A 21,585-nucleotide genomic window follows, 5' to 3' on the forward strand; every position below is an offset into this window, starting at 1 on the left:
AGTCGTGTCTTTAGCAATGAGATGTTTGAGCATTTGTGTGATCCCATGCTGTTGAAATTAAGCTGTTGCAATAAGGTACGTAAGCATTGCCTGTGTGGACATGCTCATGTGGTCTCTGATTAGAAAGATGAATCAAGCTTTTTGAAGATTTTCAGATTCCTCTGGATTTTAGCAGTTTGTTACCTTATTTTCACCTGTCATTTTCTGTGATTTGCAGCTGGAGGGGGTTCTTCATGCAGCCCTGTTCTTTCAAGAAAACATAAAGGTGATTACTTCACAAATCAGTCTTATGTTGAATCTTACTGCTCTTTCTGTAGTTCTGTAAAGCAGTTGACTTCCTGTCTCTCTCTTTAACAGTAATGTTATATATAAATGTGGCTGGAATCTGATAACTAGGTCTGCTTAGTTCCGTTGGGTGGCTTTTAAAAATTGCTTGTATATCAGAATTACTTTGTCATAAATTTCTAATGCTTTAAATTAGGGATCAGCAAACTTTTTCTGTAAAGGACCTGATGGTACATATTTTAGCCTTGTGGGCCTTATTGTCTCTTTTGCAACTGTTCACCTCAGTCTGGTGACAGGAAGGCACTCCCCAGGCTAGTATCTCTGCATTCTTAGTGCTTAGCTCCCTCAAGGCAAAAAAGTATGTACACGTAATGATAAACTGTGTGAGAGGTGAATTAAGTAAGCTTATGATTTTCTACTTAGAATGTGCATTTATTGGATTTGCAAAGTTCTTCATCTTAGCAAGCTTAAAAAGGACTCCTGCTACCTCGTTTCCTAGGGAAGGTGCTCTTTGGAGAAGCAGCAGCCTTGGAGGATGACTCTGAGTCAAGGTCGGAGGGCAGCAGCCCGGCGTTTGCAGGTAGCTCTCGTGGGGGCCAGTCCACCTTCTGCTCTGCCCCCTGCACTTAGTAGTGCATGCTTGTGGGGAGGGCAGTAGGGAAGCCAAGCCATCTTGCTCGAATGGTGGGTAATTCTGGATTTGTTCATAATGTTTATTTTGAAATGCGTGTGTTTTCTTGCATCAGATGTTTGCTGTTTCCTTGGTTTAGGCTGCATTAAAATGTGGTTTGTGCTACCTGAGTAGGGATGGTAGGTCATGGAATCTCATGAATTGCAGGATCATGAGGGGGGAAATGGGGTTAAAAATTGACCTTGGGTAATTGGACTTGAAAGAAATGTGCTTACAGATAGTTATCTAATTGGATTCTTTATTCACCTTACAAAAGATGACACCAGTAATTGGATTAATTAGAGTGGTTTGGGTTGTATAATCCTATCCAAAAGAATATTTTTACATAATCAAACATAAGGCTAAAATATTTGGGAAGGAAAATCTGAATAATTCCCCTGGTGATTATGCATTCATTTATTTTACAGAAGAGAAATCGGTAATTCATTACAAAAATTAAAAGTTAAAACAACAGAATAATGAAGCTCTCCATAAGTATAAGGCTCAAGTACTCACTGCATCAGCAGTCCCACCGTGGCCTCTGCTAACAGCCTGGCTTGGCTGTTTCTGTTGCAGGTTTTATGCAGTGGTGGTGTTTTTTTAATGGGCATTTAGAAACTATTAAACTAGGAAACTGGGTGGCTGGCTTGGAGGTCTTGAACTGGCTCCAGGAAGATGTTGAAGAGATGCTGAATTTGCTGTCAGTTCTGAGCGCGGCTCACTGGCCAGGTTGCTGTGACGCCTGCGGGCTTCACGTGCTGCTCCAAGCTAAGGCTGCAGCAGGTGCTGATGAACTGGTGGTGATGCCACTGTGCCTACTTTGGTTTTATAGGGAACTACCATTCAAGAATATTCATAGCATTAGAAAAATATCTGCTGATAGGCCTTATGTTATTAATATGATAGACTAATATAGGAAAAGCGAAGTAAGTAACACAGCAAACCAGTTTTAATTTTTAAAGGATTCACTATTGTCTTGGACTGTATTTTAGGATTTTTTTATGTTAAAAAATTTGGTGACCTTTGGGGTATTTTGCAAACATGATTCCTTATTGAATGTGTTTCTTGGCCCTGTGAGGACTGAATGTTTCTTTGTCTTCAGCCTCAGTGAAGGGGGAGGTCAGCGGTGAGCTGGCGGCCTCTTCCGGGGTCTCCACTCCTGGCTCTGCCAGCTCAGCTACCGACTCTGTGGGTCATGACATCATCACGGAGCAGCCACGGTCACAGCACACACTGCAGCCAGACTCGGTGGATCTGACCGGCTGTAACTTGGCGAGCACTGCCACCGAGGGGGATGAGGAGGACATCTTGAGCCACAGCTCCAGCCAGATCAGTGCTGTCCCATCCGACCCCGCCGTGGACCTGAATGACGGAACCCAGGCCTCCTCACCCATCAGTGACAGCTCCCAGACGACCACCGAAGGGCCTGACTCAGCCGTGACCCCTTCAGACAGCTCTGAAATTGTAAGTGGGCAGGGGGTGCCCTGGTTTCTTCAGGAGGTCTCCTCTGGAGGGCCAGACTTGGACCCTCCTACTTATTTCCCTCTTCCCATCTGACCCCCTGATAGCAGTACAGGGGTCACCAGCTCAGGTCATTAATGGAGAGCTGACCCCATCTGAGACCTTCCCTGAAGGAAGTGGTGGTGTTCATGGAGGGCAGAAGTTGGAGTAGGTGATGCTGTGAATGCTGCTGAAACTGAGTGTATTTAAAGTACTTTAAGACCTTGTTGGGCACAGGTTAAACCATCATTTTAAAAAAATCCTTAAGGAACCTATTATTATCATATCTGTGGTCTTTAGCAACTGTGATTAATGACATTACTGCATGCATTAACATTTCTGACTTTTCCAAAACTTTTATAACAAATTCCCAGAGCTTGGATTTAAGTACCTCTGATCTCTAAGCCAGTGAAGACTAAATGATGGTCTAGTCGAAAAGTTTGGCACAAGTACATATTGAGTTTGCACCCAATTTCATTACAATAGTTTGCACTGTTAAGTGTTTTGCTACTGTTTATCATATTTTATTATTAAGAACAGTTTTTTACTTGAATGAGTACAGAAACATCAAATTGCAAATCATGAGATAAAACACTTGTGTGTCCCTGCTGAGTGGGCGTCAGGGTATCACATGGGTGTGCTCTGTAGTGGCCGTGGAGATGTAGTCACCTGGTTAGAGAAGTGGGCTCGTGGTTACGTTGTTTAACTGGAAGACCCTGAAGAGGATAAGACATAATTGGAACAGTGGGAAACGATGTTTAGTAAGGAAAGAGTGACTGGGCTCTAACCAGGGTTTGGGGAGAGGAGGAGGTTGGGGAGCATTCTGGGCTTATACCTGTTGAGGGTGTGAAGGGGATTTATGTGGTTTGCCTACTGACCTCCTGCCTCCCATGGGCTATAGGTTGATTTCTGGATAGATTGGTTAGAATTAGGAATGAATGACTCCAGGAATTGTGCCGGTTCCTGTCATGAGTGGATGGGCAGGTGCTTACTGTATGGCCCTGCTGGCGGTGGGACCTCTGTGGGCCTGTGGCCTGGAGGAGCCGGGTATCTTCCCTTGGTATTTCCCATGCTGATGTAGCTCTCTTCAGCTTATGAGGTGCTTCCATGTCCTTTGGTCATTAATTATCTGCTGAACAAATGTACTGAGCCCCTGTTGTGTGGGGCTGTTCTACAAGCTGAGGGTGAAGCAGAGGGCACACAAATGACCTGCCACACCGAGTTAGTGCCCTGGAGCTCTGCCTGTGGAGGGCAGAGGGTGAATGCCTTTGGCTCTGTAAGCCAGACAGCCTGTGTCACATGCTTGCTGCTGTTGCAGTGTGTGGGCAGCCGCAGGCTGTGGAGTAAGCGGGCACGACTGTGTTCCAGTAGGACTTTATTCACAGAAACATGTGGTGGGCCAGATTTGGCCGCAGGTCATAGTCTGCCTGTCCCCCTGCTGGAGTGTGTGCCTGTGTGTGGGGCCCACCAGGAGGAGAGCTCAGGCTCTGTCCTTCCCCAGCTGTGTTCCTTCTTGCTGGTTTTATTACCCATAAAACGAGGATGATACAGCACTTGTGTGGAAAGATTTACAAAGTTTACGGGGGCTGATGCATGCTTCTGATCTGCCTTGCATGTAGTAATGTATTCAACAATGTCATTTTTATTGTGCTGGAACTTCACATTTTAACCTGTTTTTTTAAAGTAAGGTTAGGGTTTTTTTGTAGCTGATCTAGAGGTGGGAGAGTGGAGCGAATCCTTTCTTTCTTGGTTGGTTGTGATCACGTAGCTTGATGTTTTTTATTTAATTGGAAGGATTTGGAATGAGTTTTTAAAGTGATGTAGAATTTATTTCAGTTATGACTAATAGTGTATTGAGGGTCCATTGCTCAGTTTTTCAGGCAAGTGACATGGATTTCAAGTAGTTGTGAAATATTTTACAATATGGAATTATAACCCAAGTTTACAACTAAATATATGAAATATGTCTAAACCTTAGTTGATCAGTGCCAGCAGTTAGGATATAAGCTCTTATATTGTTAGGTTCATGTCTGAAAGATTTTCCTCATTGTTGACTTACTGTAAAATTTGCTTGTGGTGACAAAGATTTTTGTTTGGATTTTTTTTTTTTAAACTCAGAAATTTCCAGATTGGAATTTCTTTGGAAGTTTTAGAGTTTTAGAAGCTGTTTACAGTGGAGTAGTAATGTGTGATCAGTAAACTCTTGCAAAGTTACACACGTGTGGATGGATGCACATACTGTGTCAGTATGTAAGATGTGGTCCATGTGGTTTATGGCCTTGGCCTTTTCTGGGTGGGGGCTTGTCCCTAGGTGGTCACACTTCAGAGCTCTCACAGCCCCTCTTGGACCATTTAGGTGTTGGACGGCACCGACAGCCAGTATTCAGAGGTGCAGACTGGACAGCCACAGGACGAGGATGAGGAAGTACCTGATGAAGCCTCAGATGCTTTCAGGAACTCTTCAGTCGGTATGTTGGCATCAGGCTGTGTATATAGAGTGGTCTTGTTTTCAACCCTGGCGCTGTAGTTTTGTCTTAGCTTCTAAGAAGGAATCTTTTGATACCTTTGTTCTCAGAGTTGTAAATAGCAAATGAGGAAGGTCAGTTGAGGAATGGTCATCCTTTTTCTTGATCTAAATCCTGTACTTTCATGTTGACTGTGAGTAAATATGTATATTTGTATTTTAATTGGAAACTTGTCACTTAATCTCCATTTCTCTGCTTTTGAAGCCCTTCAACAAGCACATTTATTGAAAAGCATGGGCCACAACAGGCAGCCCTCTGACAGTAGTATAGATAAATTTGTCTCAAGAGATGAAGCTGCTGAACTAGGAGATCCAGAAAACAAGGTGAGACATTTAGACATGGGGCTGCTCAGCATTCTGAGCTCACATGAGGGTTTAAAACCGCTCTGGCTGCTGTCTGTCCACCACGCTTCTGGCTTCCTCACCTCTGAGTTTTTGCTCAGCTGTGTCCCCTGTAAATACTGACCTCTCCCCAGGGCTGCTTCTCTGCCTCTCCAGGTACTATCCAGATCCTTGACAGCTGCCTGAAGTTCTTCCTCCCTTGAGAGTCCTTCCCAGACACTGTCTTACGCTGGTTGCTACCTCACCTGCTTCCTTGGATGGTCCATCTGAAGCTTGTGCATGGCCTCGCATCATTTGCTGTTTTTGTTCCACTGAATTGATTTGTTTGTGTATTGTGGTAAAATACACATAACATTTACTACGGTAACCATTTTTAAGTGTACAATTCAGTGGTATTAAGTACATTCACATTGTGTGCAGCGTTGCCACCATCCAACTCCAGGAGTTTTCATCCTCCCAAACTGAAACTCTGTACCCATTAAACATTAACTTCCTCCCCCTCCGTCCCCCTCCGTGCCCCTGCCGTTCTGCTCCCTGTCTCTGCAATTCTGACTCCTCTCGGGACCTCATACACATGGAATCATATAATAATTTGTCTGTCTGTGACTGGCTTACTTCACTCAGCATAGTGGCCTCCAGATTCATCCATGTTGTCGCATGAGTCAGAATGTACTTTTTAAGATGGAATAATATTCCATTGTGTGACACGTTTTGTTTTTCCGTGCATTGGTTGATGGACACTTGGGTTACTTCCACCTTTTGGCTATTGTGAATAATGCTGCTGTGAACATGAGTGTACAAATATCTCTTCAAGACCCTGATTTCAGTTCTTGTGGGCATATACCCAGATGTGGAATTGCTGGATCATATGGTAATTCTGTGTTGATTTTTTGAGAAACTGCTATACTGTCTCCACAGCGGCTGCACCATTTTACATTCCCACCAGCAGTGTCCAAGGGTTCCATTTTCTCACCGTCTTTGCTAACACTTATTATTTTCTGATTTGTTTTTGTCTCGTAGCCCTCCCCCTAGGTGTGAGGCCGTGTATTACTGTGGTTTTGACTTGCCTTTCCTTTGCATCATGGTTAGTGGTGCAGAGCATCTTATCATGTGCTTATTGGCCATTCGTATATATTCTTTGGAGAAAAGTCTTTTCAAGTCCTTTGCCCATATTTTTTTTCTTTTTTTTTTTTGCATTGATCTTTATTTATTCAATAGCTCCACTTTTTTTCTATTACCATACTATATACAGTAATATCTTTAAAATATTTTTAACCACTGGGCCACCAAAATAGATCACTGACCACACAATGCAGAGAACTTTTTTCTTTTGTTGCAGAGGAATCTGGGTATTTTTTTTTTTTGGTATCATTAATCTACAATTACATGAAGAACATTATGTTTACTAGGCTCCCCCCTTCACCAAGTCCCCCCCACATACCCCTTCACAGTCACTGTCCATCAGCGTTGTGAGATACTATAAAATCACTACTTGTCTTCTCTGTGTTATGCAGCCCTCCCCATGCCCCCCAGACTATACGTGCTAATCGTAAGGCCCCCTTTCTTTTTCCCCACCCTTGTCCCTCCCTTCCCACCCATCCTCCCCACCCATCCTCCCCAGTCCCTTTCCCTTTGGTAACTATCAGTCCATTCTTGGGTTCTGTGATTCTGCTGCTGTTTTGTTCCTTCAGTTTTCCTTTTTTCTTATACTCCACATATGAGTGAAATCATTTGGTACTTGTCTTTCTCCGTCTGGCTTATTTCACTGAGCATAATACCCTCTAGCTCCATCCATGTTGCAAATGGTAGGATCTGTTTTTTTCTTATGGCTGAGTAATATTCCATTGTGTATATGCACCACCTCTTCTTTATCCATTCATCTACTGATGGACATCTCTTTGCCCATTTTTAAATCAGGTTGTTTGGGGTCTTGAGTAGTTGAGGTGTCCATTAAACTGCTGTTAAAATATCTCTATATTGCTTACCTTTTTACATGTGCATGTCCAGTCTTCCCTGTTAAATTTAAATTCCTCAAGGCCAAGACACAGTGTCTTCCACTTACTCCCACTGTAGGTGCTCAGTTACTTCCATAACCTTGGCGGTCCCTTCCAGGTCCAGGTCGCCTCAGGCCAGGTGTGCTCCCTCTCGGCTTGGGCTCTCCCCTGCCTGGAGATGACGGCTTATGCCGTACTTCCCCAGGCAGCCTCTCCCAAATGCCGGGCCTCAGCTGACTTCTCCCTGTGCCCTTCCTGTGCTGGAGCTCATCCCTGTGTCCCAACCACCTGTGGCTGGTCTGCCTCCCCTGCCCCGTGCTCTGTGAGGTCAGGCACTGTATGGGCAAAGGCAGGCATGTGCATTCCCAGCACCTGGTGTCAGTGCTGCTCTGGGGTCGTTTGTTCAGTGAACTAATGAATGAATGTACTGCTTCTTTGATTATGAGGCCAACAGCTGTCAGCTTCTTTGTTCTAGCCTTGCCGGATCAGAGGTGACATAGGGCAGTCTACCGATGATGATTCCGCTCCTCTTGTCCATTGTGTCCGCCTTTTATCTGCTTCATTTTTGCTCACAGGGGAAAAAAATGGTAAGTATGGAAGGGTGGGCACAGAGTTGAAATAAAGAGTTTTAGGCCTCCAGGGTCAACTTTGTGGCCAATTTCATGCCTTGTTATTGCAGCAGAGGGAGTAGAATTTGGGGGTGAGCTTTGGTTTTCCCTGACTGATGGGAGAGGGAGGGAATGGTGGGGGCAGCTGGGTTAGTGGGTCTGGTTAGGTTTACTTGGAAACTGCTGCTTTGAAGCTGAAGTGACCCACGTGATTTCTTTGCAGTGCTGGTTTCAGACAGGGATGTGAGGGTCAGTGTGAAGGCTCTGGCGCTCAGCTGTGTTGGAGCCGCTGTGGCCTTACATCCTGAATCTTTCTTCAGCAAGCTTTATAAAGTACCTCCTGATACCACGGAATACCCTGGTATGTTAAAAGTTCACATCTTAGTCCTCATGTTCAACCATTATTGTGAAACCTATTTCAGGCCATCCTGGCTATTTGTTTTAGAGTAATAAGGTTTTTGATTTAATTTGTGGCATTTGAACTGTGTTATATCTCTTCATGAAGAACATCAATAGTAATGTTTTTAGTTTTTTGGATTCCTTGTAGATGCAATGTTTAGTTTAAACACAGTAGAAAACAAATCTGGGAGCAGAAGGGTTAGTTCACCTGTGTACTGGATTTATACCAAAAGCACAAGTTGTATGTCATCAGAATTGCTTTGGGCTGTACTCAGCCAGCGAGATGTTCACATTGAGTCAAGTGGGCACTGAGCTGGCTGAGGGGGTACGGGTTCCAGCCGCCTGGGGTGCCCTCTGTCTGGAGCAGTGGTAGGAGGCTTCATATAGCTAGAATCGACTTCCAACCTTGTTTCTCTCTCTTTGGGAGAGGAGACAAATTTGTGCTTTTGAATTCAGATTGGGTAAGCGTGAAAAACTTTCAGTGTTTCAAGTCTTCTTTTGAAGTGGAATCTTGGAATTTTAATGATAAACTGACAACCAGGAATTACAATCCAGAAAAACTGCTGTGTTGCAGTGATATCAGGGATATGATGAATCCAGAATCTTTAAGCCCCAAAATATTTTCCCACTCATGGTTGTTACATTCCAGTCTATTCCAGACCTGGACTGCCCCTTCACCCTTTTTTTATTTCCTAAGAATTAAGCTTTTATTTTGAGCTAGAAGGTTAATGGTAGGGACTTGTACACTGGGCAGTTTATCTCCACAGAGGAGCAGTACGTCTCAGACATCTTGAACTACATTGATCACGGAGACCCGCAGGTCAGAGGAGCCACAGCCATCCTCTGTGGGACCCTCATCTACTCCATCCTCAGCAGATCTCGCTTCCAAGTGGGAGACTGGATGTGCACCATGAGAGATCTGACGGGTAACTGCCAAGCTGTCAGTCATGTCTTTTCTAGATGTAGTGCCCAAGCCCAAGTTCACGTGAAGGCCTTGTTGCTTCCTCTCCTGGTCAGGAAACACATTTTCTCTGGCAGACTGCATTCCTCTGCTGCAGAAAACTTTGAAGGATGAATCTTCGGTTACTTGCAAGTTGGCTTGTACAGCTGTGAGGGTGAGCATGTCCTTTCGTGCAAGTCATTTCTTTGGTTGGTGGAGGTCTCACCATTGTTACAGTTAAAATAAGAGCTTAATATTAAATTGTCCCAAATCTCTAAAGCTGTAAATAATAATAAACATCTGTGTATCCAACAGTCTGCTTAGAAAGAAGATATTGCCAGTAAGGTTTTAATAGATTATAAGTTTTAATTCTCAGAATATTTGTTAGAAATATACCTTTTCCTGAAAGGTATATTTTGGGATGTACCTTCCTAGTAGTAAGTGTAAAACCTGTTGAATTAGGAAACAACAACTCCTTTAGGCGTGTCATTGCTGAGAGCTAAAATGAGGCCTGGGTTAGTCACCTCTGCTGGCACCAGGGGACCAATCTTGGCCCTTTGAATAGTAGCATGTTGAACCTTTATGTACCAGCTGGTCAATAAATCATGATAGTAAAAATTAACCATTAAAAGTCAGAACAAAATCCCTGTAATTGTCAATTTGTGGGATATCTTTCCTTTTTAAAATTTCATGGCCAGGCCAGAATTGTTCCTTAATTCCAGATGTTTGCCAAGTGTCAGTCAGTCTTTTTCCTGGAGCAGAAGGAAGTGTGTTGGAGTGCAGGTCAGTCTGTGCACTAAGGTGCCCACATGTGCTCAGGCGTGGGGATGATGTGGCCGCAGAAGCCCACTCTCGCACCTTGGGCAGCGAAGTGCGCGCGGCATCAGAGAGCATGGATCTTCTTTGCTTGCCCTGTCTTTGCTCTGAGAGGAGCCTTAGAAGGGGCAGTGGTGTTGTATTGCACAAGCTCCCCTTCACCACTGGTAAATGGTGGTGAAGTTGGCATCTGGGAATAGAGGCATGACAAAGGCAGAAACAGTAGGAAGACGGAAACGAAGTTGTGTGAAAGGGACGCATTTCCTTAACTTGACTTTACTGAGATAAAGCACATATAACTATTTCTGAGAAATGCAGAAAATGTGCAACATCTCTGTTGTGAAAAGAAAGACATGAGGTTTGTAGGAATGTGAAGTCAGAAGCCGTCAAGCTGCGGTTGCAGTGCGGGGCTGCCCCGACGGCCCGGTCCCATAGCGGCCTTGTCTTTCAGCACTGTGTCATGAGTCTCTGCAGCAGTAGCTACAGTGAGCTGGGACTGCAGCTGATCACCGAGGTGCTGCCCCTGAGGAGCAGTTCCTATTGGCTGGTGAGGACAGAGCTCTTGGAAACCCTTGCAGAGATTGACTTTAGGTAAGTGCATCAGGTCTGCTAAGGCCAGTGAACCAAAGCCAGTTGGGGGTTTGAACTAAGAATTGGAAGGCCTGGCTCAGTTTGGCCCAGTTGGTAGAAGTAGTGATGGTTACTGGGTAACCTGCATGTCAGGAATCTGAGCAGCTTAGGGACTTGAGACTGGTGTTCTCCTCTTCAGCTTTGTATTCTTGGAATTGTAATACAGGCAGAGGAGTGGATTTCCCTGTTTTCTCAGGCATTTAAATGTTCTAGTTGGTGGGAATAACAGAGCTCAGACTTTGAAAATAACGTAGTTTATATCAGTTCTGCTTGTTTAAAGGAATGTACTCACCATTATACCAAACTCAGGTCAGGTAGCTGACTGGCCTTTTGTTGCAATTTAAAACTTCACATCTTACGGTTTTTCATTTCCTAAGGGTAAGTTTTCGTTCAAGATGTTTTCTTTCAGTGCTTTCTTTTAGAAGAGAATTTCCCTTACTGCCCAGGTGTGTATCTTATGCCACCATTATAAGAGCGTTTGTTAGATGCTAGGCTCCGAGCCAGGTGCCTGCTGTGATATTTTCTTTCCTCCTCCCAACATCTCTGAATTAGGTATTGTTCTCACCTCTGCCTCACAGGTAAAGGACACTGAGGTGGGGTAGCAGTGTAACTTACCGGGGGCCCCTTCCTGCCAGTCAGCCCTCCCACCTTCTGCTGTAGATGTTTGGGCTACTTTTGTGGGGTACTTGGAGTCTTTCAAAATGATAGATGTTTACATTTATTTAGAAGAAAAACAGTCTGCTGAGTACTGACTGTCTTAGTTTGAAATCATGAGAAGAAAGTATATTCTGCTTCCTTAAAAACGTTAGTCTTTCTGTCAGGCTAGGTAGGTGCTGCCTCTCTGAGCCTCACGTGCTGGTGGGAGTGACCCACTCTGGAGCCGGCCCTCGGGCTTCCATCACTGCATCTATCAGCATCTTGCAGACCATCACGGGGGTTTGTTGCGTAACTAAATCATTTCACTGTTACATATGTTCTTTTGTTAGGTTGGTGAGCTTCTTGGAGGCAAGAGGAGAGAACCTGCACAGAAGGGCCCATCACTATACAGGGGTAAGCGGCCCGTCCGTGTGAGGCCCTTCCTGAGCTCCGGGAGGTGGCGCTTGCTCGTGGAGCGGGTCTGGGTGTGTTCTGCTGCAGGTGTATTTCACAGCTGAAATCAGGAATAGGGGCTTGTACGTGGGAATTTAGGGCTAGTGATCCTGAGTTCTTCCTCCCTGGCCTTGCCAAGTATCTTACCTAAAATGTAGTTAAGTACAGAGACTGTATCTCTTTTTATTATTATTCTCTCTAAAGCTTTTAAACCTGCAAGAACGAGTGCTTAATAATGTGGTCATCTCTTTGCTTGGGGACGAAGACCCCAGGGTACGACATGTTGCTGCAGCTTCATTAACGAGGTATTTACCAAATATTTGATATATTCACTTTTTTGGTTAAGGCACCAAATGGTATGAGAATGAAAAGAGAGGGAAAAACTCAGAGGGCATAAGGCAGGATTCCTAAATCTTTTGGGCTCTTTTAGCCACTCTTAAGCTATCAAAAATGATAATTATTCACTACCATGAGAATCTAAAATGATAAGTAAACAGTAAGGATATACTGACTTCTCATTGCAAAAGTCATATACTTGCACTGTCAAAATTCTGGAGAGTAGAGAGTAGCCTGAAGAAGGAAATGGAAGTCACCTTGAGTTCTACCCCTGGGGATAGCCACTGTTGGCATTCTGCTGTATTTCCTGTGTATAAGGTTTTTTTTTCAAAATTGAGGAAAAATGTACATGCTATTTGTAATCTGATCATTTCCACTCAGTGTATCACTAGCATCTTTCTGGTATCAAGTATTCTCTAAAAGAAACATTAAAACCACCCATGTGTTGTTCAGGGCAGCACCTGTACACAGATATATTCATATTTCCATACTGACAAGGTTTTGGGTCTTTACCATTTTCTGCAAGTGATAGCACTTCATTATAGCTTAGAAAAAAATTTGTACTTATGACCAAGTCTCCATGGAGGAAAGAGATTTTAGTTAAAGATACTGGGGTTTGCAAACCCATGTGATAAAATGGTTGATTGTTTCTAAAAGTTCTGTGCCCCAGCCATAGGTGTGAGTCTGCTCATGCAGGATACGCACCAAGTGTGTTGGCTGCAGAAATGAGCCCTTCTGTTCCTTTAGGAAATGCTCCTCACATTCTGCCTGTGTGTCCAGTTTAGATTTGGGAGGGGTCTTAGCTGGAGCTTTGCTGTCTGGGAATTATGGGATGGTTCTGCAGATAGAATTGCAAAAATGAGTAGAGGACAGGCCCTGGCATTCAGATCTGCTCTGTGCTCAGTACTTTCTGTGGAGAGTGGCTTAATGCACTTGTTGACATGCATCAAGATGATTAGAAAGAGAACTTTCAAGGTTGTTCTTAATCAGAGCATTTAATTATGCATAGAGAAAAGTTCTTAATTCTGTGACAAGTGTAGTGCAGAACCTAGTTACTTCAGAGCAGGTGTGTGAGAGAGTGGGCCTGTCATTTGAGATCCCCCACTCCACTGCCCTTGGAGAATACCTCCCCTGAAAAGGGAAGTAGTGTTCAAGGGTAGCAGTATTTTAGGCTTGACCACCTTGATTGGAAAGGTGGTAATGGGTGAGTTTCATATACTTTCTTCAGCAAATAACATTACTTTGATATTAGGCTTGTCCCAAAGCTGTTTTATAAATGTGACCAAGGACAAGCGGATCCGGTAGTGGCCATGGCAAGAGATCAAAGCAGCGTTTACCTGAAACTCCTCATGCATGAGACGCAGCCTCCATCTCACTTTTCTGTGAGCACGATAACCAGGTACGCTAACCGATGCTGTCAAAGAAAATGGGCCTTTTCCTGATGCCTCTCTTTAGGGCTTTAATCTACAACACCGTACTGTCTAGAGAGAGAACTCCAGGGAGGGTACTTGTGTAGGTGGTCTCTCTTTGATAGGACACTTCTCTCTTTTTTTTTTATTTTGTTATCATTAATCTACAATTACATGAAGAATATTATGTTTACTAGGGTCCCTCCTTCACCAAGTGCCCCCCACAAACCCCATTACAGTCACTGTCCATCAGTGTAGTAAGATGTTGTAGAATCACTACTTGTCTTCTCTGTGTTGCACAGCCCTCCCCATGCCCCCTCCCCCTACATTATACATGCTAATTGTAATGCCCCCTTTCTTTTTCCCTGCCCTTGTCCCACCCTTCCCTCCCTTTCTCCCCAGTCCCTTTCCCTTTGGTAACTGTTAGTCCATTCTTGGGTTCTGTGATTCTGCTGCTGTTTTGTTCCTTCAGTTTTTCCTTTGTTCTTATACTCCACAGGTGAGTGAAATCATTTGGTATTTGTCTTTCTCCTCCTGGCTTATTTCACTGAGCATAATACCCTCTAGCTCCATCCATGTTGTTGCAAATGGTAGGATTTGTTTTCTTCTTATGGCTGAATAGTATTCCATTGTGTATATGTGCCACATCTTCTTTATCCATTCATCTACTGATGGATGCTTAGGTTGCTTCCATTTCTTGGCTTCTGTAAATAGTGCAGTGATAAACATAGGACACTTCTCTGTTTTTAGGACTTATCACCCCACCTCTTGTTTAAGCTCTCTGGCAGTCATGCATCAGTGATGTCAGAAGTCTTTTAATTTGTTCATTACACATACTAACAAATGTACTTTCATATATGACTTGTATGCTGTCTTATCTAAAAACTTGTCCATTAAAAATTTTCCTTTCTCTTTCTTGTGTTGTTGAAGAGTATGGTTCTGTCATGCCCATTAATTTTCAGGTGAGCAGGCTGTTTAAGAGTGTCAGTATTATTTAGGGCTGTCCACTAATGGCTGTACATATCCCATCCTCATCTGATACTCCAATGGGTGGCATAGAGTATAAAAGCAATTAGAGCAGAAATGTGGGAATGGAGTTATAATTTTCCTTAGAATTTTAGTTTGCAAAGAACACTGCAGAAGTGATGAGACTATTGTGCTTTTTAAAGTCTCTGTGTTTTTAAACATCTTAAAATTAGCTTTATATGTTAATGCTCCTTTCTGCTAAGTGGCAGTTTTTTTTAAAAAACATGGACTAAATGACACCTGTGCTAAAATGTTCACTTGCTGCCTTTGTTCTGAATTTGGAACTCAGCTGGTCAAATTTAGAAGTCATTATTCCAAATACCTCTTATCTCTTCTCAGGTAAAGAATGCTTTAAAAAAAAAACATGGAAGTAATTTTCTTTTCAGAGAATTTCCTTCCTTTGACTTCAGAACTGGCATTTTCTCTTTGATTCCTTTAGGACAAGCACAAGCAGTGTAAGAGTATTTCAGTTTCAGGAATTTAATATGCTTAGAGTAAATTACTGTTTCTAAATGTCATTTCAGAAAATGAATATTTAGATGCCAACAGAGGTGAGCATAGTATTTTGTTAAAATTGGTTACTAACTACTACTTGGAAAATTTCCCAATTCCAAACGTAGGTTGGCCTCTTGACATCTGGCTGTGTTTATGTGGCTCTTGCATGGTAAACACAATCACCACTTTTCCAGCTATTTTTGCAGCTTAGCTACCTGCTGTCTTAGATTTTATGTGATAAAATAATTTCCTCCTTGGTTTTATCGTGGAGTGCCTCTGTAAACAGGGCTGAAGGATACAAATGAGATTCAAACACTAACCCTGCTGGGGCTTCGTTTCTGTTGTTAGTCAATTAGAATTTATATGTAATACAATGAGGATTGAAATTGCTGTGTGCCATGAATGGAATATGGAACTGTGGTGGTCCCATGGCTGGATATGGAAGGTGCCATGGCAGCCCTGCGGTAGAAAAAGGACTCTCTTTGGTTTTGGAATCAGGAATGGCTTCATTTCTTTCAACTTAAAATTTGAAACACGGATGGCTTCGGATGTGTAGAGATTACAGCCAAGGCTGTGACGAGGAGGCATTGCTCCAGTACTGTGGGGAAGGTATCCGGCAGACTGGGAGTAGGGAGGGCGTAATTTCAGCCATTTTTATAGAACAATAACCAAATGTATGCCAATCTTTTTTTAACTTAAAGTCAAGACTGAATTTTTTGTAGATTTTAATCTTAAACTTTTAAATGCCATTTGAATTTAGAAACTGTCATAAGCGTTAATAGATTTAAGTCTCCGTGTTTTTCTTATTAGAATATATAGGGGCTATAACTTACTACCAAGCATAACAGATGTCACCATGGAAAATAACCTTTCGAGAGTTATTGCCGCAGTTTCTCATGCGTTAATCACGTCAACCACGCGACCACTTACGGTAGGTCTCTTGGTTGGTCTTGATGAAATCCATTTGCAGTAGTTTGTATGGTCAGTTCTCAATGGTAAGATACTTATAATAGAGCTCCTACATATGGGTCTTACCAAGAAATTGTGTTTCTATGAACAAATCTTGTTTTATTGTAATAGAAATGTAAACATCTATTTTTTTTCCTGATTGTTAAAGTAATATATGCCTGTTGTAAAAAAATATAGCCAATACAGGAAGATACAAAAATGAAAATAAAAAGTACCATAATCTGAATTGTTAATATCTCAAAAGTTTAAAATAGCTCTAATATAATTGACTCAGAGACTTTGTAATACGTACTTCAGGAGAAAATACCGTGAAAGCCAGCAAAGATTTTTGTATAATGCAATTATATCATGATTTATGATGCTACAATTGGAAATGAACCAGGATGTCCAAGAATAATTAAATTCTGATCATGACTAAATTCTATGTACATAAGGTAGTATATTTATTATGCACCTATCAATATGCTTTGGAGAATTTTTGACAATATATATTGAGAGATGTAATCTAGATTATAATATTAAATTAAAAAGGCACAACACAAAATTGTATGTGTATAGTCAGATCTCAATTATAAAAAATAATATTTGCATATGTACATTTCTCACATAGGAAAAGGACTGGCAGAAAATTGCCAGATGATTTTTAGGATTATGAATGATTTTTGGTTTCTTCCTTATATTTTTCTCATATTCACAAATTGTCTAAAATGAACAAGGGTAGCTTCCATAATTAGAAGTAAAGAATATTATACAAAAGTAGTGTTAATTTGCTGGTTACCAGGTTAAACCTTGTCATTTATGTGATGGAAGAAATTCATGTTGTAGAAAACTCCAATAATTATGATTAGGCTATCTTGATAAGTACCTAAGTGCCTTTTAAACCTAAATATCTTTTCGGACTGCCTGTGATTCGGTCTTCCCTTGATTTGTTTAATGCCATAAACCTTCTTTATTTGTATTCATTGCGGCTTACATGTGCCGGGCACTGTTTGGGCTTGGGGTATAAAGACCAGAGTATCCCGCCCTTGGGGCTTGTGCGGTCTGGTCAGCGAGGTGGGCATCAGTCACCATGGGTGTAGGAGCAGATGGGGTGGGGTGCATTTGGGCAGAGGGGGCACCCAGGGTGGCTACCCTTCCAAGCAGAAGAAGCTGCACCGCTCTGGCCTCTTCGCTGGGATGTAACCAATCCCTCCTTGAGCCTGTATTTCACTTTTAAGGTATGACTTTTAAGGTATAAATCTGTCCAGGGAAGGACAGATGGCCTGTTGTTAGACACAGATCTCAACTTTGTTTTCATTATTTGTACTTTTTATAAAAGGGTAAGAGGATGTTGAGTTTAATAAACCCTCTCTTGTTCTTGGGTGTGATGTCACTACTCCTTTCTCCCTCAGTTCGGGTGCTGTGAAGCTTTGTGTCTTCTTTCAGCCGCCTTCCCAGTGTGCATATGGAGTTTAGGCTGGCATTGTGGGTATGTATTTTTCTCCGCATGTGAAGTCTACAGCTCCAAAACGCACGCGTTCTTATTAGAGTTCCTTTTTCCTTCTTTTTGTCCTTCATCAAGTTGGCCTTTTGGGGAAATATCCAATGGAACGCTTGCTTCCATCCTGTTGTGTGGGAAGTACGCAGCAAGGGCTGTGGGGAGATACTGCATTCACTGTGATTCTAATGGGCACCAAATGCTTACTCTTAAGCACTTTGGAGGATCTGAGGATGTGATTTGCAGGTTCATTTAAGAGAATTTGCATATGCTGGCAAAAGAGTTTGCTAATTGGTTTGCTTCTCTCCAAATATTAAAAATCCAGAAACATTTTCGTTTGGAATCAGACGTGACCTATCATACAAAAATTATGATTAACTACAAGCATGTAATTTAGGAACTATTGTACTTACATTAGCCATATTCATTCAAAAGTGGTTTTCTTCCAGTAGATGGCCCTAATAGCATCTGTGAAACAGTGTTCACGAGTCTTCTCTAGCATGAGGGAGTAAGCTTTTCTTAGGGGTGCTGACCACTGAGAACAATGTTGGAGGCTTGCCGTCCCGCCTGGAAGTGAATGTGCAGCCTTGGTGTGTGTGCGTTTGCTTGAGGCGTCCTGCTCGCTCAGTCTGGAGTGACTGCTTTCCTCTCAACAAGTAGCTGCGGGGCACCTGCCGCTTCCGGGCATAGAGCCAGTGGGGACTTGATGTATGAGCAACTTCCATGCGGGAGTAAAATGTGCTACGCCAAACTAAAGAAAGTTAAAAAGATAATCAAAAGAAATAATGATTTTAACTAGATCTGCTCCCTGATTTCGTTTCTCAAATGATGTTGATGGAGCTGCGGCCTAGAGGGACAGTGTCAGTTACTTGTGAGTTGCTTTGTGAGCTGCTATAAAATGTGCAGTGACATGACTTCCTTTGGGTTCTTAAGAGAAGGTGAGATTGCTAACTTTAAATTTTCTCTGTGATTTGACCTGCAAATGTCTGCTTCCAGAGTGCCCCCACTGAGTGCTGCAGACGAGTCCAGGAAGAGCTGCACTGTGGGGATGGCTACGATGGTTCTCACCCTGCTCTCCTCAGCTTGGTTCCCACTGGACCTCTCAGCCCATCAGGATGCTTTGATTTTAGCTGGCAACTTGCTTGCAGGTATTGGCATTGAGCTGAAACAGGAGCTCCAGGTCTTTAACTTTTTATTTTCTTTTGAGGGGAGGAGCGGGGGTAGTAAGCACATGAAAGAAATACTGTGAGGTCGGTGCCAGTGAGAGCTTGTCCCTTTAGTCAGATTGCCGTGCTACCACCACGCAGAAATGTGCACTGAGGTAGCTCTTCTATGCCTGATATTCTAAAAGAGCTGTTTCCCAGTCTGGCCCCTCAGTTAGTTCTAGGTAAACTTACTTCAAATTTCATTTTAGTGGATACCACATGCCACAAACTGTCCCAGGCACCAGGGTTAAGGAAAGTTTGATGTGTGGGCTGTTCTCAGGTTGAATGTAGACTTGGGTAGGTCACACATAAACCCGAATGCAGTGGCAGCATGGGGAGGCAGTACTCAGTCTCCTTTGGGGATCAGGGTGGGCAACGAGATTTGCAGGCTGGCAGGAAAGGGCACACCAGACAGTGTAGCATGTGTGAAGCCATGGTGTCATGGAAGGTTGTGGGACGTTGGAGAACTGTAAGTAGTTTTGGATGTCAGGTGGTGATGAGGAGTGGGATAGAGACGGGCTGGTGAGGGAGGGAGATGCCCATGAGATTGGTGGGTGTGGAGGTGGTCCTCCTGGTCCATCAAGGGGGCTGGTTCTGTTTGCCACAGGAGGTCAGGATGCTCTCCCCACTAGTGATGGGGCTTGTCCTTTGAAAGATCACTCAGCTGGCCTGACTGTGGGCAGCAGGAGAAGGTAGGGAGACTCAATTAAGAGGTTCAAACCGTAGTTAAGGTAAGAGGCCGAACAAGTTGGAGGCCTTGGAATTGGGGGAAGAGACAGGTTTGAAAGTGACGAAGGAGGAACCAGCAGGCCGTGCCACCAATGGAACTTGGGTTGTAAAGATCAAGAAGGGGCCTAGAATGAGTGCCACACCCCGGGTGGGTGTGGTGATGACACTGATGGACATTGAGAGCATGATTTCGCAGAGAATATCCATTTCCTGTTGAATTTGAAGTGTCATCTGACTGTCAGTGGAGGTGTCTGGTAGACTTGCAGTGTACCTGGGTCCCTAAGCGATTGCTTTTCCCCACTCTCCCTGTGCCACAGCCAGTGCCCCCAAGTCTCTGAGAAGTTCATGGACCTCTGAAGAAGAGGCCAACCCTGCTGCCACCAAACAGGAAGAGGCCTGGCCAGCCCTGGGTGACCGGACCCTTGTGCCCATGGTGGAGCAGCTCTTCTCCCACCTGCTGAAGGTGATCAATATCTGTGCTCATGTCTTAGATGACGTGGCTCCTGGACCAGCAATGAAGGTAACTTCTGCTCGACAGCTGTTGAGATAACTCAGTGGTCTGAATGACTCCATGGGCTTCCACACATGCCTCTGGCTCCTCGTTTTCCCCCGCCTTACTCTTTTTTGCTTTAAATGAAGAAAACTGCTCACACTAGATTTAACACCAAAATGTGACCATCCAATCTGTTAACACTTCTAGTATGGTCTCAATTACTGTTCCCTCTAAGAGGGCAAAAGCTAGTTTCATTCTTAGGCTCTCAGTGTTAGCCAAGGAAGCTCAGAATCCAGGTTGCTGGCTTAGATCACTCATTTGCTCTTTCCTGGAATGTTGGCAAATGGTTTCACTTTTCCAGAAAGTGAAGGTCACTAACGTCAACTTCAAAACAAATGGTACACTATTGGTACAATGAACTGAAGACAGATCAGTTTCCTTTTAATTATACCCGATTATTCTCCCCTGAGTCCGCCATATCAAGTCTCAGATCTTGAGGAAACTCCTCTAACTTCTAGTTCTCCTTTCACTGCCAGTTGGTCTCCCCTCCCTGCAAACCCCTTTGAAAGGTCCTGTCTGCCTGCTTGACAGCTTAGTCTCCCCAGCGTTCAGACGCTGGCCTTCTTCGTGGGGCCTCCTTGGCCGTGGACTCTGTCCACTGCTCTGCCCATCGACCCTTTAATACCTTCTGGTCTGATTCCTGCCAAGATCAGTGTCTGAATCTTGCAAGCACCTCTCGGCACCTCTCATTGCCGCTCTGCCTGGCTCAGTACCGCCGCTCCTGTCTTCTTGGCTCCTGGGTTGTCTTCTTTTTCTCTGACCCCTTCCTCCCTGGGCACATTCCCCAGGGAACCAAATGCAGGTTTATCCTCTCTGCCTGCCACGAATGCTTCCAGGTCTCTATTCTGCTCTCTGGGGTCAGGTCTTCCAGAAAACCCTGTAAAGGTGGAAAAGTTCCACATCTGCAGCCAGAACAGCACCACCAGCCACGCGTAACTGCTGAGCATTTGCCTGAAGCCAGCGCAGTGGGGGACCAGGTTTCCAGTTGTGTGTGCTTGTCATTAAAGGCCAATTGAAGAGCCATGCATAGACAGTGTGTGGCAGGGACAGGGCAACTCTGAGTATCACCGCTGCTCCTGTCTAAATGTGAGACCCTCAGCCCCGTCTCGGGGGCACCAGCCCAGTGTGGTGGCTGCCACTGGATGGTTCATAGACATTGCAGACATAGCCTAAAGCAGAACTTGCTGACGTCCTCCCTAGTGTGGGTGGGGTGGAAACCCTCCCCAGGTCTCCCACTTCGTGTTCCAGCAGGCTGGAAACATGGCATTACCACAGCTCCGTATCATTGCTCATGGGTCCTTTGTTTGCCCTATTAAACCTCTGCACAAGAAGCCATGCGCATATGTGCACGTGTACACAGACACATGCATACACGTATGTGCACGTGCATAGGCGCACGTCCTCAGGCACACACATGCTCTTCTCTCTGCTCACCGCCACTGCTCTGGCCCAAACTGATGGGCATCTCACTTTGACAACTGCAGGAACCTCTGTTTTTGGCGCGGTATTATTGGATATTATGCACTCAGAGCATACATCACAAACAAATGACTCACCCATTCGAAGTGTATGATACGGTTTGTTTTAGT

The 21,585-nt window shown here is 43.8% G+C and overlaps 1 protein-coding gene across 4 annotated transcripts in view; it reads left to right on the forward strand.

Annotated features, from left to right (window-relative positions):
- Positions 1-21,585, forward strand: part of HTT (huntingtin) — a 192,377-nt gene that overhangs the window by 79,984 nt on the left and 90,808 nt on the right. For 3 of the 4 annotated variants that reach the window (XR_012131891.1, XM_073237967.1, XM_073237965.1), the window contains exons 10-26: positions 218-265; positions 785-865; positions 2,058-2,419; positions 4,812-4,923; positions 5,185-5,303; positions 7,791-7,902; positions 8,147-8,284; positions 9,090-9,248; positions 9,340-9,437; positions 10,530-10,669; positions 11,695-11,758; positions 12,002-12,102; positions 13,386-13,532; positions 15,874-15,994; positions 17,424-17,500; positions 18,506-18,657; positions 19,761-19,963. Coding sequence is in view for 3 of the 4 variants with exons in the window: in XM_073237967.1 (XP_073094068.1) it covers positions 218-265; positions 785-865; positions 2,058-2,419; positions 4,812-4,923; positions 5,185-5,303; positions 7,791-7,902; positions 8,147-8,284; positions 9,090-9,248; positions 9,340-9,437; positions 10,530-10,669; positions 11,695-11,758; positions 12,002-12,102; positions 13,386-13,532; positions 15,874-15,994; positions 17,424-17,500; positions 18,506-18,657; positions 19,761-19,963 (2,234 nt within the window). In the remaining variant the exon portion in view is untranslated. The remainder of the gene's footprint in view (positions 1-217; positions 266-784; positions 866-2,057; positions 2,420-4,811; positions 4,924-5,184; positions 5,304-7,790; positions 7,903-8,146; positions 8,285-9,089; positions 9,249-9,339; positions 9,438-10,529; positions 10,670-11,694; positions 11,759-12,001; positions 12,103-13,385; positions 13,533-15,873; positions 15,995-17,423; positions 17,501-18,505; positions 18,658-19,760; positions 19,964-21,585) is intronic. The other variant, XM_073237966.1, reaches the window with a different exon arrangement.

The sequence above is a fragment of the Manis javanica genome, chromosome 5 (assembly GCF_040802235.1).
Source record: "Manis javanica isolate MJ-LG chromosome 5, MJ_LKY, whole genome shotgun sequence".
In the NCBI taxonomy this organism is placed as follows: Eukaryota; Metazoa; Chordata; class Mammalia; order Pholidota; family Manidae; genus Manis; species Manis javanica.